The sequence below is a fragment of the Galeopterus variegatus genome, unplaced genomic scaffold (genome assembly GCF_000696425.1).
Source record: "Galeopterus variegatus unplaced genomic scaffold, G_variegatus-3.0.2 Scaffold822, whole genome shotgun sequence".
NCBI classification, from domain to species: Eukaryota; Metazoa; Chordata; class Mammalia; order Dermoptera; family Cynocephalidae; genus Galeopterus; species Galeopterus variegatus.
Window position 1 is genome coordinate 257,254 of NW_007726933.1, and position 12,455 is coordinate 269,708.

The following is a 12,455-nucleotide window of genomic DNA, read 5'->3' on the forward strand; positions in this document are numbered from 1 at the left end:
CGAGGGGGCCAGAGCTCTTCTGATGAGCGCGCTCTTTGACCTAAGAGAAGAGAGGCATGACCGGCCTACCGTGCCTCTCCCCGCCGACATTCCAGCTCCGGGACGCCGGCCTTCCGTTGGATTCAGTTCATCCTGCAACCTCCCGAGGGGTCTAATCCGCTCCAGGGGCGGGCGCAGGAGGGGCTCGTGCGCCTCCGGACGCCTCAGTCCGGACCGGCGGCCTTTCCTCCTCGCGGAGCTGGAGCCCGACCTACGCCCCTCCCGCAGCCGCCCTCGCTGGGGGGCCCGCGGAGGGCGGGGCGAGCGCCATGACGCGAGGAGGCGCCGGCCAATGGGAACGCCTCGCGGCGCCGGCCGAGCAGCGGGGCTATAAGAGGCTCTGCGGGGCACGGCAGCCCGCTGCTGCATTTAGCGCGGAGCTAGTACCTAGACTGTTCGCTTATTTTCATCGGGTGACTCCGGCCACAGTTCACTGCCCGCGGCAGCCGGCAAAGTTCAGCTGCAGTCCCTGAGGCGCCTCAGGTTCCCTTCCGAGCGGTAGGGCAGGCTCCATGGAGAAGCCCCGGGGCGGCAGGTGCAGCAATAGGTTCTCGGAGCGGGAGCCGCCGCGGCCGGCTGAGAAGTCGCCACGGCCCGAGGCCAAGAGCGCCCAGCCCGCGGACGGCTGGAAGGGCGAGCGGCCTCGCAGTGAGGAGGATAACGAGCTGAACCTCCCCAACCTGGCGGCCGCCTACTCGTCCATCCTGAGCTTGCTAGGCGAGGACCCCCAGCGGCAGGGGCTGCTCAAGACGCCCTGGAGGGCGGCCACGGCCATGCAGTTCTTCACCAAGGGCTACCAGGAGACCATCTCAGGTCGGTGCTCCCGCCGGCCGCGTAGGCGCGGGGAGGTGGCTGCGGGAAGCGCGCGCCGGCTCCAGGAAGTTTCTGGAGTTGCCTCACTCTGGGCAGAGCGAGCCGAGCGCTGTCACCTTCCGAACTCCGCCCTCGGCCCTGGCCCGCCGCCCAGCCCGGAGCAAGGGCCCTGCGTGGGGGCGCATTTCGGGCGTCCTAGGTGGCAGCGGCCTCACCACCAGGGTAACCGCTGCAGCCTCCCCCGCAGGGTCCTCTCTGCTCCCAGCACGCGGCCCTCTCCTCGGGAGCAGGGGATCAGGTGGGCGGGAGCGCGGTCACTGAGCTCCCCCGTGGGCGGGAGCCTGGACCCCTCTCGCCTGAGCGCCCGGGGCGGGATGCTCGAGGCAGGAGCGGTTCCAAACTTGCCCATGATAAGGATCACCTGGGCGCTTGTTGAAGTGACAACAAGCGGGTCGTCACTTCTCTTGAGATCCTAATTTTTGGTAGATGAAGCACTAGGGAGATCCTTCCCTGCGAATTCGGGGACCCGAACTCTCACCGATTTGCAGGGGACCGGGGTCTTCGCAGACTTGTAATTCTCTTTTGTCCACCTCAAGTTCACTCCAGCTCAAGACTTTTCCACTATTTGGCACAGTTCTGGGCACGGACTTCCCCCGAGTTTGAGGTGTGGGGTTTTTTGAGCGAGTTTGCTGCTTAAAGCCTTCTTTCCTTCCATCCCCTCGCTCCCCTCCCCCAAGTAAGCCGGGGGGACCCAGTGCTGTCCACGTTCGAGACGTGTCCGGCTTTCACCCAGCGGTGGGGAAGCAGTCAGTGGTAGGGAGCAGAGGCGGGGTGAAGAGGGAGCGGAAAACGACAGGATTTGGCTGGCTATTTGCTGGGTGAGCAATGTTGGTTATTTTATTTATTTATTTTTGGTTTTGGCAGCTGGCCGGTAGGGGGATCCGAACCCTTGACGTTGGTGTTACCAGCGCTACACTCTAACCGAGTAAGCTAACCTGTCAGCCCCTGGTTATTATTAAAAAACAAACAAACAAAAACCTTCTGGCATTTACGGATGGGACCAAAGACATTGTTTTCCAGCCCACATATTCTGTGCGTCTTGGTGACATTTATATCTTTGGCCTAAGAAGCCTTCTGCCTTCACCGTTTCTGAAAGAAAAGCAGTGCTGTTTTGAAAGGTAACCTCCCTGCTCCTGTTATTTCCCTGAATGAGTGTCCAGCGACTTGGCCAAATAGATGCTGGGAATAACAAAGTTATTTTTGCCCAGTCTTCCACACCCCAAAGGAAGGGTGTGGAAATCAGTGTGAGAGGGGTGGGGCCCAAAAAGGAAATCGTGCTACATTCTTTTTTTTTTTTTTTCCCTGACGGCTGGCTGGTGAGGGGATCCGAACGCATGACCTTGGTGTTAGAAGGCTGTGCTCTAACCAATTAGCTAATTGGTCAGCATTTAAAAAAAATACTATATTCTAAAGCCAAGAACTGAACCTCTAGTTCTGTGTCCAAGTTCAGTTTTTTACCCCTTAATGTCAAAAGTTTGGAATTTCAAGAGCAAATTTTCAAAATACAAATACTGAAGAATGAACATTTGGTTTTCTGTGGGTTCAACTCTTAGGTGGTTGTGTTTGATTTTGGTGATACTCCACGATGTAATGAAGAAACGTCTTAGAGCCTTGCATGTTCTGCCTCTTGCAGATACAGAAAGTGGTCTACTCCACAACTTTGGTCAGCCTTTGGCATTCCAGCCTTAAGAGAGTTCATAGGGAGTGGTCTGTAGATTAGCATGTGTAGATGTAATTACTCAAAGAGAGGGATTTCTGACCTTGAAAGAGGTCATAGAATTACCTAAAGTGATTCACAGGTTTACTTGAGAAATGGTTAGCAGAAGTTTATTTCATGAACAGAATTCAGCTAAAGAGGACTAATGACTCCAAAGAACACTCCATTTTATTTTATTTTATTTATTTATTTTTTAATTTTTTTAAAAGATGACCGGTAAGGGGATCTCAACCCTTGGCTTGGTGTTGTCAGCACCACGCTCAGCCAGTGAGCGAGCCGGCCATCCCTATATAGGATCTGAACCCATGGCTTCGGCTCTATCAGCACCACACTCTCCCGAGTGAGCCACGGGCCGGCCCACTCCATTTCATTTTAGAAAACTGTTCTAATAAAGTGTTAATTTATTGTTTAAAAAGTCCATGGACCGGGCTGGCCCGTGGCTCACTCGGGAGGGTGTGGTGGTGATAACACCAAGGCCATGGGTTCGGGTCCCATATAGGGATGGCCGGTTCGCTCACTGGCTGAGTGTGGTGCTGACAACACCAAGCCAAGGGTTAAGATCCTCTTACTGGTCATCTTTAAAAAAAAAAAAAAAAAAAAAAAAAAAGTCCATGGACATAAAGACAAAAAGCAGATTAGTGTTTCTCAGGGGCTGGAGAGGAGAGGGGAATGGGGAGTGACTGCTTAATGGGTGTAGGGTTTCTTTTTGGGGTGATGAAAATATTCTGGAATTAGAGGGTGATTGTTGCTCAACACTGTGAATGCCACTGAATTGTACACTTTAAAATAGCTGAAATTGTATTTTCAAAGAATTGATCACAAGCAGTTACAAATTTCTTTGTTCTTTATTCCTTCTCCACTCCCACTGCTTCACTTGACTTGCTTTTAAAAATGGCTGAAATGAATTTTATGTATATTTTACCACAATAAAAAAGGTCCATGGACCATTTATGATTATTAATAACCATTAATTGAATGCTTTGTATGGGTTAAATGCTTTACATGGATGGTCTAAGTAAACACTATTCTTTTTCTTCCTTTCATTCTATGGACCATTTATGATTATTAATAACCATTAATTGAATGCTTTGTATGGGTTAAATGCTTTATATGGATGGTCTAAGTAAACACTATTCTTTTTCTTCCTTTCTTTCTTTTTTTTTTGACAGCTGTCTGGTATGGGGATCCAAACCCTTGACCTTGGTGTTACAACACTGTGCTCTAACCAACTGAGCCAACAGGCCAGCCCCAAACACTATTCTTTTTCTTCCTTTCATTCTTTTTTTTTTTGACAGCTGTCTGGTATGGGGATCCAAACCCTTGACCTTGGTGTTACAACACTGTGCTCTAACCAACTGAGCCAACAGGCCAGCCCCAAACACTATTCTTTTTATCTCCATCACAAAGAAACTAAGGCATAGAGGGTGACAGCTTACATGTAGTAGAGATAGTATTAGAATCCAGGAAGCCCGACTGCAGGACCCTTAGCTACTTACTTGTTTATATTGCTACATAGATGAATCAGTGTACTTTATGTACTAAGTATTTCAAACTGTGAATTGGATCAACAGAATGGATAAGATCAGTCTATTACATGTGGTAAGGATAAATGTTTTGAGGAACTTCTGTGTAGGTTTTCTTTTTCTTTTTCTTTCTTTTTTTTTTGGTAGCTGGCTAGTATGGGGATCCAAACCTGTGACCTTGGTGTTAAAACGCCATGCTTTAACCAACTCAGCTAACAGGCCAGCCCTGTGTAGGTTTTATAAGTATGATTTTTTTTGTATGTGCACTGGCTCCAGATGTAATACTGGATTGTCAAAAGTTTGAAAGCCTCTATCTAAGGGATCATGAGGATCATAAGTATTCAATATATATTTTTTCTTTTTAGAGATATATAATCAGAGAGAAAACAGTCGAGAGGACAAGGGTAACACTGAACTTAAAGGAATGAACCTGAAATGGTGATGTTCCAGGTCTTGGACCAACCTGGGTGGGAGAGAGAAGGAAGGATACTGGTAGGAGTGGGAGGGGACCCAAGTCTTTAAGTCTGTAGAAAATGTAGGAGAGAGTAATAGAGAAAACAATCTTGCACCCTCCCTAATTTTTGTTTCTTGAGAGCATAAGCCAATGACTTACTGTTTTTGGATAGGAACAAACTTCTTTGAAACTCACTCTTCTATGCTTGTAAACAAGATACAGGACTTTATATTTTTTTATTTCTCTGTATTCTGTATGTTAACTCTTTTAATAGTGATGAATTAAGAGTTGTAAAATATAAAATAAGTTGGTATTTTATATTCTTCAATTTTTTTTTTTTCTTTCTGTTTCTGGTGCTAATTTCTGGTGCTCTGGGATTTTCTTAGGTTTTCCTACACTGCAGTTTCTCTCTATAATGCTTGCCTAGTGTACTGTTCCTGTACTTTCCAAGGGGTACCTTGGAAAGCATCTGTGGTCGCCTATGACAGGGCTGTGTCAGGGTTATGCAGGTCTCCTGGTTACTATTCACTACTGGGCTGTAGCTTGTGGCTAGAAGGGAGGGCTGGAGGAGATGCTCTCCCAGCAACCTCTCCCAGCAACTGGCAGTCCTTTGAATCTAGCATCATGGGCTGATTTGGACCAGCTCAGACCAGCTCATCTTTATTTATTTCTGTCCCCATTCAGTTTAGCCACGTCCTAGTTCTCTTACATATTCAAGGTCTTACCTTAGTTCTCCTTTCTCTATAAGGCACCTTTTCTACGTATTTACACTATTCTTTTATTAAGAACCTACACTTAATTAAATTGGAGGGTCTACTATTTCCTGAAGTCCTTGATCTTCATTCCCCGGTGGCTAACCCTTTCCATTCCCTGTCCTTTCTCAGGTATAAATGTAAACAACCTTTTAGAGAGCATTATCTGTCAAAGGTTAAATGGGTATAACTGGTCCCATCAATTGTCCTTTTTATAAGTTATGGGCATACACAACAGTCTTGACTTCTGTCACATTTCTAGTTAAAGTAGGTTTTAGCTTGTCTTATCCCTGCTGCCAAGACAGTTTTCATAGATTATGTTGATAGTGTCCCAAATTTTGGTAAGCGTGTATGTGACCCAGCATGAGGAGATGGTACCAGAGGTGACTGACTCCTTGACTGTTCCCTCACTGGGGCTGAAGAGGTGAGGCACAGACACCGACAGTGAGTAATGTCCCTGCCTCAACCATTTTCACTGTAAGATTGTATCTATTCTCTAAATACAAGGTAAGGCAGTCAGATACTTTGTTTATGAAAAAATGATACTTTGTCCCTTTGTACTGAAATGTGGTAGCAGTCACAAAAAGTTTTCTTTTTTTAATCACAAACCTCCCTGATTTATTAAATCAGACTACTGTGGTGAGCTAGGAATTGTAACAACTTCTAAAGTGTGAAGGGGGGGCAGTCAAAAAGTCAAATTATTTACTATTTCCTCCCATACTGTTGGTGAAAAGTGAATTTATACCTCAAGTTTTAAAGTATATTATAGAAAAGTTAAGCTTGTCATTGAGAAGTGCTGTTTTGTATGCATAGCTCATTTAAATCTTGATTCACTGATAATTTTTGTTTTAATATATATATTAAACAAAATATATATTTCAGCCGAGTGAGTCACAGGGTCGGCCCAATTTTTGTTTTAATTTAGTTTGTAAATATGTAGTTAGGACTTATTCTGCTTGTTGCCAACAAGAGCTCTGTGAATAAAGAAGAAAAAATAGCCGGCCCCGTGGCGCACTTGGGAGAGTGCAGCGCTGGGAGTGCAGCGACGCTGCCGCCGCGGGTTCAGACTTATTCTGCTTGTTGCCAACAAGAGCTCTGTGAATAAAGAAGAAAAAATAGCCGGCCCCTTGGCGCACTTGGGAGAGTGCAGCGCTGGGAGTGCAGCGACGCTGCCCCCGCGGGTTCAGATCCTATATAGGACTGGCTGGTGCACTCACTGGCTGAGCGCGGTGTGGGCAACCCCACACCAAGGGTTGCAATCCCCTTACCGGTCACGAAAAAGACAAAAAAAAAAAAAAAAGAAAAAGAAAAAATAAGGCTGTTGAAATACTGTATGACTGAAATTTGAGAGTAGTCAAAGTTGAGTAATGCTGTTGAGTTATTGAGAATAGGAAAGGAAAGCCAATCCTAATAGTTTCTTTTAAAAGTGAATTATCTGTAAACAATTTTGTTGACACGAGAGGGAAAGTCACTGCACATAATTTTGAAATACCAAACAATGCCATCTAGTTGGTTCTTACATTAGTTTCCTAGAGATGTTATAACACAGTGCCACAAACTGGATGGTTTAAACAACAGAAATCAATAGTCTCACAGTTCTGGAGGCTACACATCTAAGATCAAGGTGCTAGCAGAACCATATTCCTCTGAAACCTGTAGTGTGGTGTCCTTCCCTGCTTCTTCCCAGCTTCTGGTAGTGGCAGTCAGTCCTTGATGTTCCTTGGTTTGTAGCTTCATCACTCCAATCTGCCTCTGTCAGTGTCCCAGTTTCCATCTTATCAGGACACCAGTCATACTGGATGCCTTGGGTTGAATGTGCCCCCAAAACTTAGTTCCCACTGTGACAGTGTAAAAGAGGGTGGTAAATCCTATTATGGTAATTGAAAGGTGGGGCCTGCAAGAGGTGATTATATTGTAGGACCGTGCAGTAGTGAATGGATTAATAATGGAGGTCAGGGGCATGGTTCTGAGGGTTTTACAATGAGAGAGAATGAGGAGGTTGGCCTCTCTCTTGCTTGCTCTTTCTGCTCCACCATTTTCTGTCATGTAAGACCCATGCATTGCTAAAGGTACCACTGAAGAAAACCCTCACCAGATGTGTTCACTGGACTTTGGATACCGCAGTCTCCGAAATTGTAAGCAGTAAATTTCATTGTTTTACAAATTACCCAGTTCCATGTATTTTGTTATAAGCAACAGACACAGACCAAGTACACTGGATTAAGGTTCTACTTTACTCCAGTATGTTTCATCTTAATTTAGCTAATTACATCTGTAACAACCATATTTCCAAATAAGATCACAATTTGAGGTATTGAGGTTTAGAACTTCAACATGTATGTATTTTTTTTGATGCGGGGAGCAAAATTCAACACATACCAGTATTCATAAGACTAACTGGGAATTTTACTACAATTTCACTTAACAAATTCATCGAATACCATGTACTACACTGAATGCTGAGAACACAGGATGAGCAAAGCCAGGTGTGGTTCCTGCCCTCGTGGAACTTACCACCTAGCAGACAAAACTAACATTAATCAGAATCACACGAAAGAGAACTGTGATGATTAAAAACACAGCTCAATGAGAACATTTAGCAAAGGAACTTGATCTATGCTGGGTAATGGGAGCACAGATGGGTGAAGTGATGCTTGAGCTCACCAATGTCTGAATGATTGAACACTGTCTGAGTCTTTACATTGTATCACCTTATTTGATCTTCACAATAGCCCGTCGGGTAGGTAATATTATTCCCATTTTATAGGTAAGGAAACTGTGGCACAGAGAGAATTTTCCCAAGATCATATCTTGAAGATAACAGAGCTGAGAAGATGATAGAGAATGAGAATTGTAATCTCTGACATTCTATTTAGTTTTAATAATATTTTACTAATTTATTTGAATCACTTCTCCCTTCTCCCCCACCCCCCAACCCTTTTGTATTTTCTCTGCTGTTTGCTTTGTCCAGCTCTAGAAACTCTTCCATGCCTGGGCATTCCCCAACTGACTCATTTATAGCATAATTCTGTAATTTGAGTCCAGTATTTGGTTGAGTCAGGCTGCAGTATTAAAATTTACCAGGAGAGGGCAACTGTCTAATCATTGGATCTAGATTATAAATCCTGGATTATATGAACAATTCTTAATTTCAGGTTATGCAAAAAAAGAAAAAAAAATATATATAAATACACACACGCACACGTACATACACACACACACCATACAGTTATACATTTTCTATTGAGTGTATGGTAATTAGATTGGGGGATAATTTAGATTGGGTTAATCAAAAAATATCCTAACTGAAGTAAACCTGTTATACTTAAGGTGGAGAGGATATTCACTCACAATTTTGTAACATTAGTGCCTTAATAGCAGTTTTTTAGATTTTTTTTTTTAGAAAAGAGGGGATTGTACTCTTTGAATTCTTTGAATCCCTAGCAAATTGCCCAGCACATATGGAGGACATGATGAATGTCTGAATTAATTTCTTAAAGACCACTTCTTAAATCTTATGTCTTCCTCGTATCACAGTGCTCTTGCATAGCAGCTCAATAAATGGTGGTTATTTTATAAACTCAATGGAAATTGTAGGGTACTTAGCTCTGTGGTAAAAAGCCACAAAAGTGATTCCTTTGGATCTCCTGAACATTTCTAGGCCAGAGCTCATCCTTTAGACACCTTTGTATCCTTCATGAAGCCCTGCACCAGTAGAAACCCACTTGTTTGGTGAGATGGCTCCTTTTGTACCCAGCCGGTATATCTTTCCAAGGCACCAGTTGAAGTGACTGTTTCTCTGGCACAGCAAAATTCTCATGGGGAAGAATCTCCAGAAAATTTGTCAGGATTGCAGTTTTAAAACTCTTTATTGTAGAAATGTTCAAATGTACAAAAAATTAGAGTTATCAACATAAACAGGTCTGTCTTGCCTTGCACAGCCTCCCCGACTGAATTATTTTAAAGCAAATCCCAGATATGTTATTTCACTGATAAGTATTTCAATATCTCTAAAATATAAAGAGTTTTAAGAAACTGTAATATCACATTTGAAATAAATAATTCTTTAATATCAAATATCTAGCCGGTGTTTACATTTCTCTGATTTTCCCACAGATGTCTCTTTACAAGTTGGATTGTTTGACTCAGGATCCAAGCAAGATTCACACAAATAAAGCCAAATGACGAACTGGGAAGAAACATTTACAACTCATATCCAAGGCGATAGACTATTAACCCTAATAGAAAGAGAGATACTAGAAATGACGTGAAAGAAAGGCCAACAACACAATTGAAAATTGGCAAGACATGTAAACAGACAGTTCTTGGGAAAGGAAATACAAATGGTTCTTAAACACATGGAAAGATGACTGGCCTTACCCTCAGTGAGAGAAATGCAGGCAGACCACCCTAAGATACTTTTTTTTCCTTGTTAGATCAACAAACACCCAGAAATTTGATACTGTATTACATTATTGAAGTTACAGGGAAACAATTATTACTGTTGAGAATGTAACTCTCCTTATGGAGGGTAATTTGGCAACATCTATCAAATATAAACGAATATAGCCTACTTGGAATCCTGCCTCTAAGAATTTCTTACATATTGACTTGCATACAAGCAATCATGTACTGTCAGGGTTAGTTTCTATAGCTCTGAATGGAAGCAACCTAAATGTCCAGTCTCAGAATGGATAAATGATGCAGAAGTTGCTTTTGGTAGGAAAAAGGTATGTGCATGGGCGGGGCACAATGTTGTTTGGATTAGTATTAAGCAATTTGGAGGATACACCAGTGGTTACATATTAATCAGGGATATGAACTAGATAGATGTAGACAAGGGCAGAAGCAAGACTTTTCACTGTATTTTTGGCTTTTGGCTCTTGAAGTACTTGCGTGTATTTTCAAATAGATAAATTAAAAATATTGTGACAAAGTTGTTTAAATCTAGGAGTAAAGGGAATATAACTCCTTTTAATGGCTAGCTAACAAGAAACATCATTACTGAAAATCTTTACCCTGAAATTAGAGAAAAATAATTATGTATATATTTGCAAGCCTTGATCTTTATTATCTTTATTGTATATAAAAAGATCCTGGGTTTGAATGTGACCTTGACCCTTAATTAGCTGTATAATTACTGGCATGTCTCTAAACTTAATTATCATGTTTCCCTTTATGTAAATGGCAATAATATGTGCTTTGTCAGGGCTCTTATAAGAATTTAGGTGTGCAACATGTATCTGACGATTAATATGGGGGAATGCCAGGCTTAGATGTTGAAGAGTATTTCATGGGAACCAAAACTCTGGGAAGACGGGAAAGGCTGTGTACCTGTGATCCCATATGATCCTCCTGTCAACTCAGAGGCTATCCTCATCTTAAAGAAGTGAAAACTGAGGAGGCTCACATTAAGTCACTGGCTGAAGATCACAGGGCAGAGTGGGACCCAGGTGTGTGTGACTGCAACCCTCAAGTTTTAATCTACATCAGGACCCTCAGGTTTTAAGCACCTATGTTACAATTTCATATGAAAGTCCATTTCATATGTGAGAATCATAACACATAGGAATTCTGCCTTACTTTCTGAATTCTAGCCAAGACAAGATCAAATTGTTTTAGTTTGGAGACATTTCTTAAATCCTGGCTTCATGATATTTCACCAAAGTTTTTTTGTTTTGTTTTGTTTTTTTCCCCCAGAACAGTTTATTCATCTTCTACACTGAACAGGATGCATAATTTAAAAAAAAAACTTTAAGTCTGACTGTTAAATACTGGTTAAGATGTGGAGGAATAGGAACTCTCATCCACGGCGGTGAGAGAATAGATTGGTACAACTATTTGGAAAATAGCTGGTCATTAACTAGTAGACCTGAACTTTTGCATAAAGTAGGACCTAACAATTTTGCTACTAAGTCTTTATACAGAGGAATTATTTTGTTTTTTATTTTATTTAATAATATAGAAATGTATTATGAACTCTTGAAAACAAAAATATTCTTAACTAATTTAGAAAATTCAAAACTGTCATAAGAGAAGAGATGCAGAAAAGAAATAAACTAAGGAAAAAAAACTTAGATCATAATGAAAAATGAGTTTTGGGATTGATTTCAATCTCCCATAACAAAGTCTGTCAAAGAAAATGAATGATAGTTACATATTTAACAAGTTACACAATATATATAAAGATTATCATACCCTAAAAGAATTATGTAAAGCTAGTTTGATTAAAATATTTATATCAGTGGTGCTTTGTAGACTGCTTAATAGTCCTATTTTTTTTTTTTTTTTTGAAAATTTGCAAACCTTTATCTAGACTCACCAAGAAAAAATTAGAGAAGACAGAAATTACTAAAATCAGAAATAAACTTGGGGGGATGGTAGAGCAGTTGCTTCTTCTATTACTCTGGAGTGGGCTTTGAGGAGAGAGACGTCCTCTTCCTTCTCTGGTCTCTGCTGGTTACTCTCCTTGTGTCACTGCAGTTGAGTGTCTGGAGGGCTGCCTGCACGGTAGCTGTGGCTACTGCTGTGGCATGAAGCTGCTTTTGAGCAGTGGCTGTGGTGGGCCACCCGCGAGGAAGTGGTGTTTCCGATGTGCTCCTTGCCTGTTTCCAGGAGGTAGATGCTGCCCTCTGCTCCTTCCAAAGATGCCAGGTGGTCTGTTTCTTGCCTGCATCAGTGCAGAGGGGGCTGCCCTCAGCTCCTGCCTAAGGACCCCAGGCGTGCTCTGTCTCGACCAAGTCTCTGATGAGGAGAATCTATGGACAATTGCACACATTTCAGCTAAATTACATTCAATTCTAGTGTGGATTGAGAACTAACAAACTTTTCCCCACTTAGTCTTTTGAGGGAGATATTTGAAAACCAGAACTCTGTGCATTTTGTCTAAAAGCATATTTAATTGTATTGTGGTCATTTATACTTTATAAGTGAGTCCATTTTAATGGTTTTACTGTTTGGAAACTTTTCAGTTCTGTTTCAAATATTTTTAGAGCTTTTACTTTTTGTTGAATGCAGTTATAAATTCTTAATGTTTCCTTTCATGTTAAGTAATTTATAACAACAGTAGTATATACATTTCAGAGGTACAAATTTAT

At 42.2% G+C, this 12,455-nt stretch overlaps 1 protein-coding gene across 3 annotated transcripts in view; it reads left to right on the plus strand.

The window, feature by feature from the left end:
- The first annotated feature begins 446 nt into the window (after nucleotides 1–446).
- The window catches only part of GCH1 (GTP cyclohydrolase 1), a 49,632-nt gene continuing 37,623 nt past the window's right edge, over nucleotides 447–12,455 (plus strand). For all 3 annotated transcript variants that reach the window (XM_008572692.1, XM_008572694.1, XM_008572691.1), the window contains exon 1: nucleotides 447–852. In XM_008572692.1, the coding sequence (XP_008570914.1) occupies nucleotides 552–852 (301 nt within the window). In that variant the 5' untranslated portion in view covers nucleotides 447–551. The remainder of the gene's footprint in view (nucleotides 853–12,455) is intronic.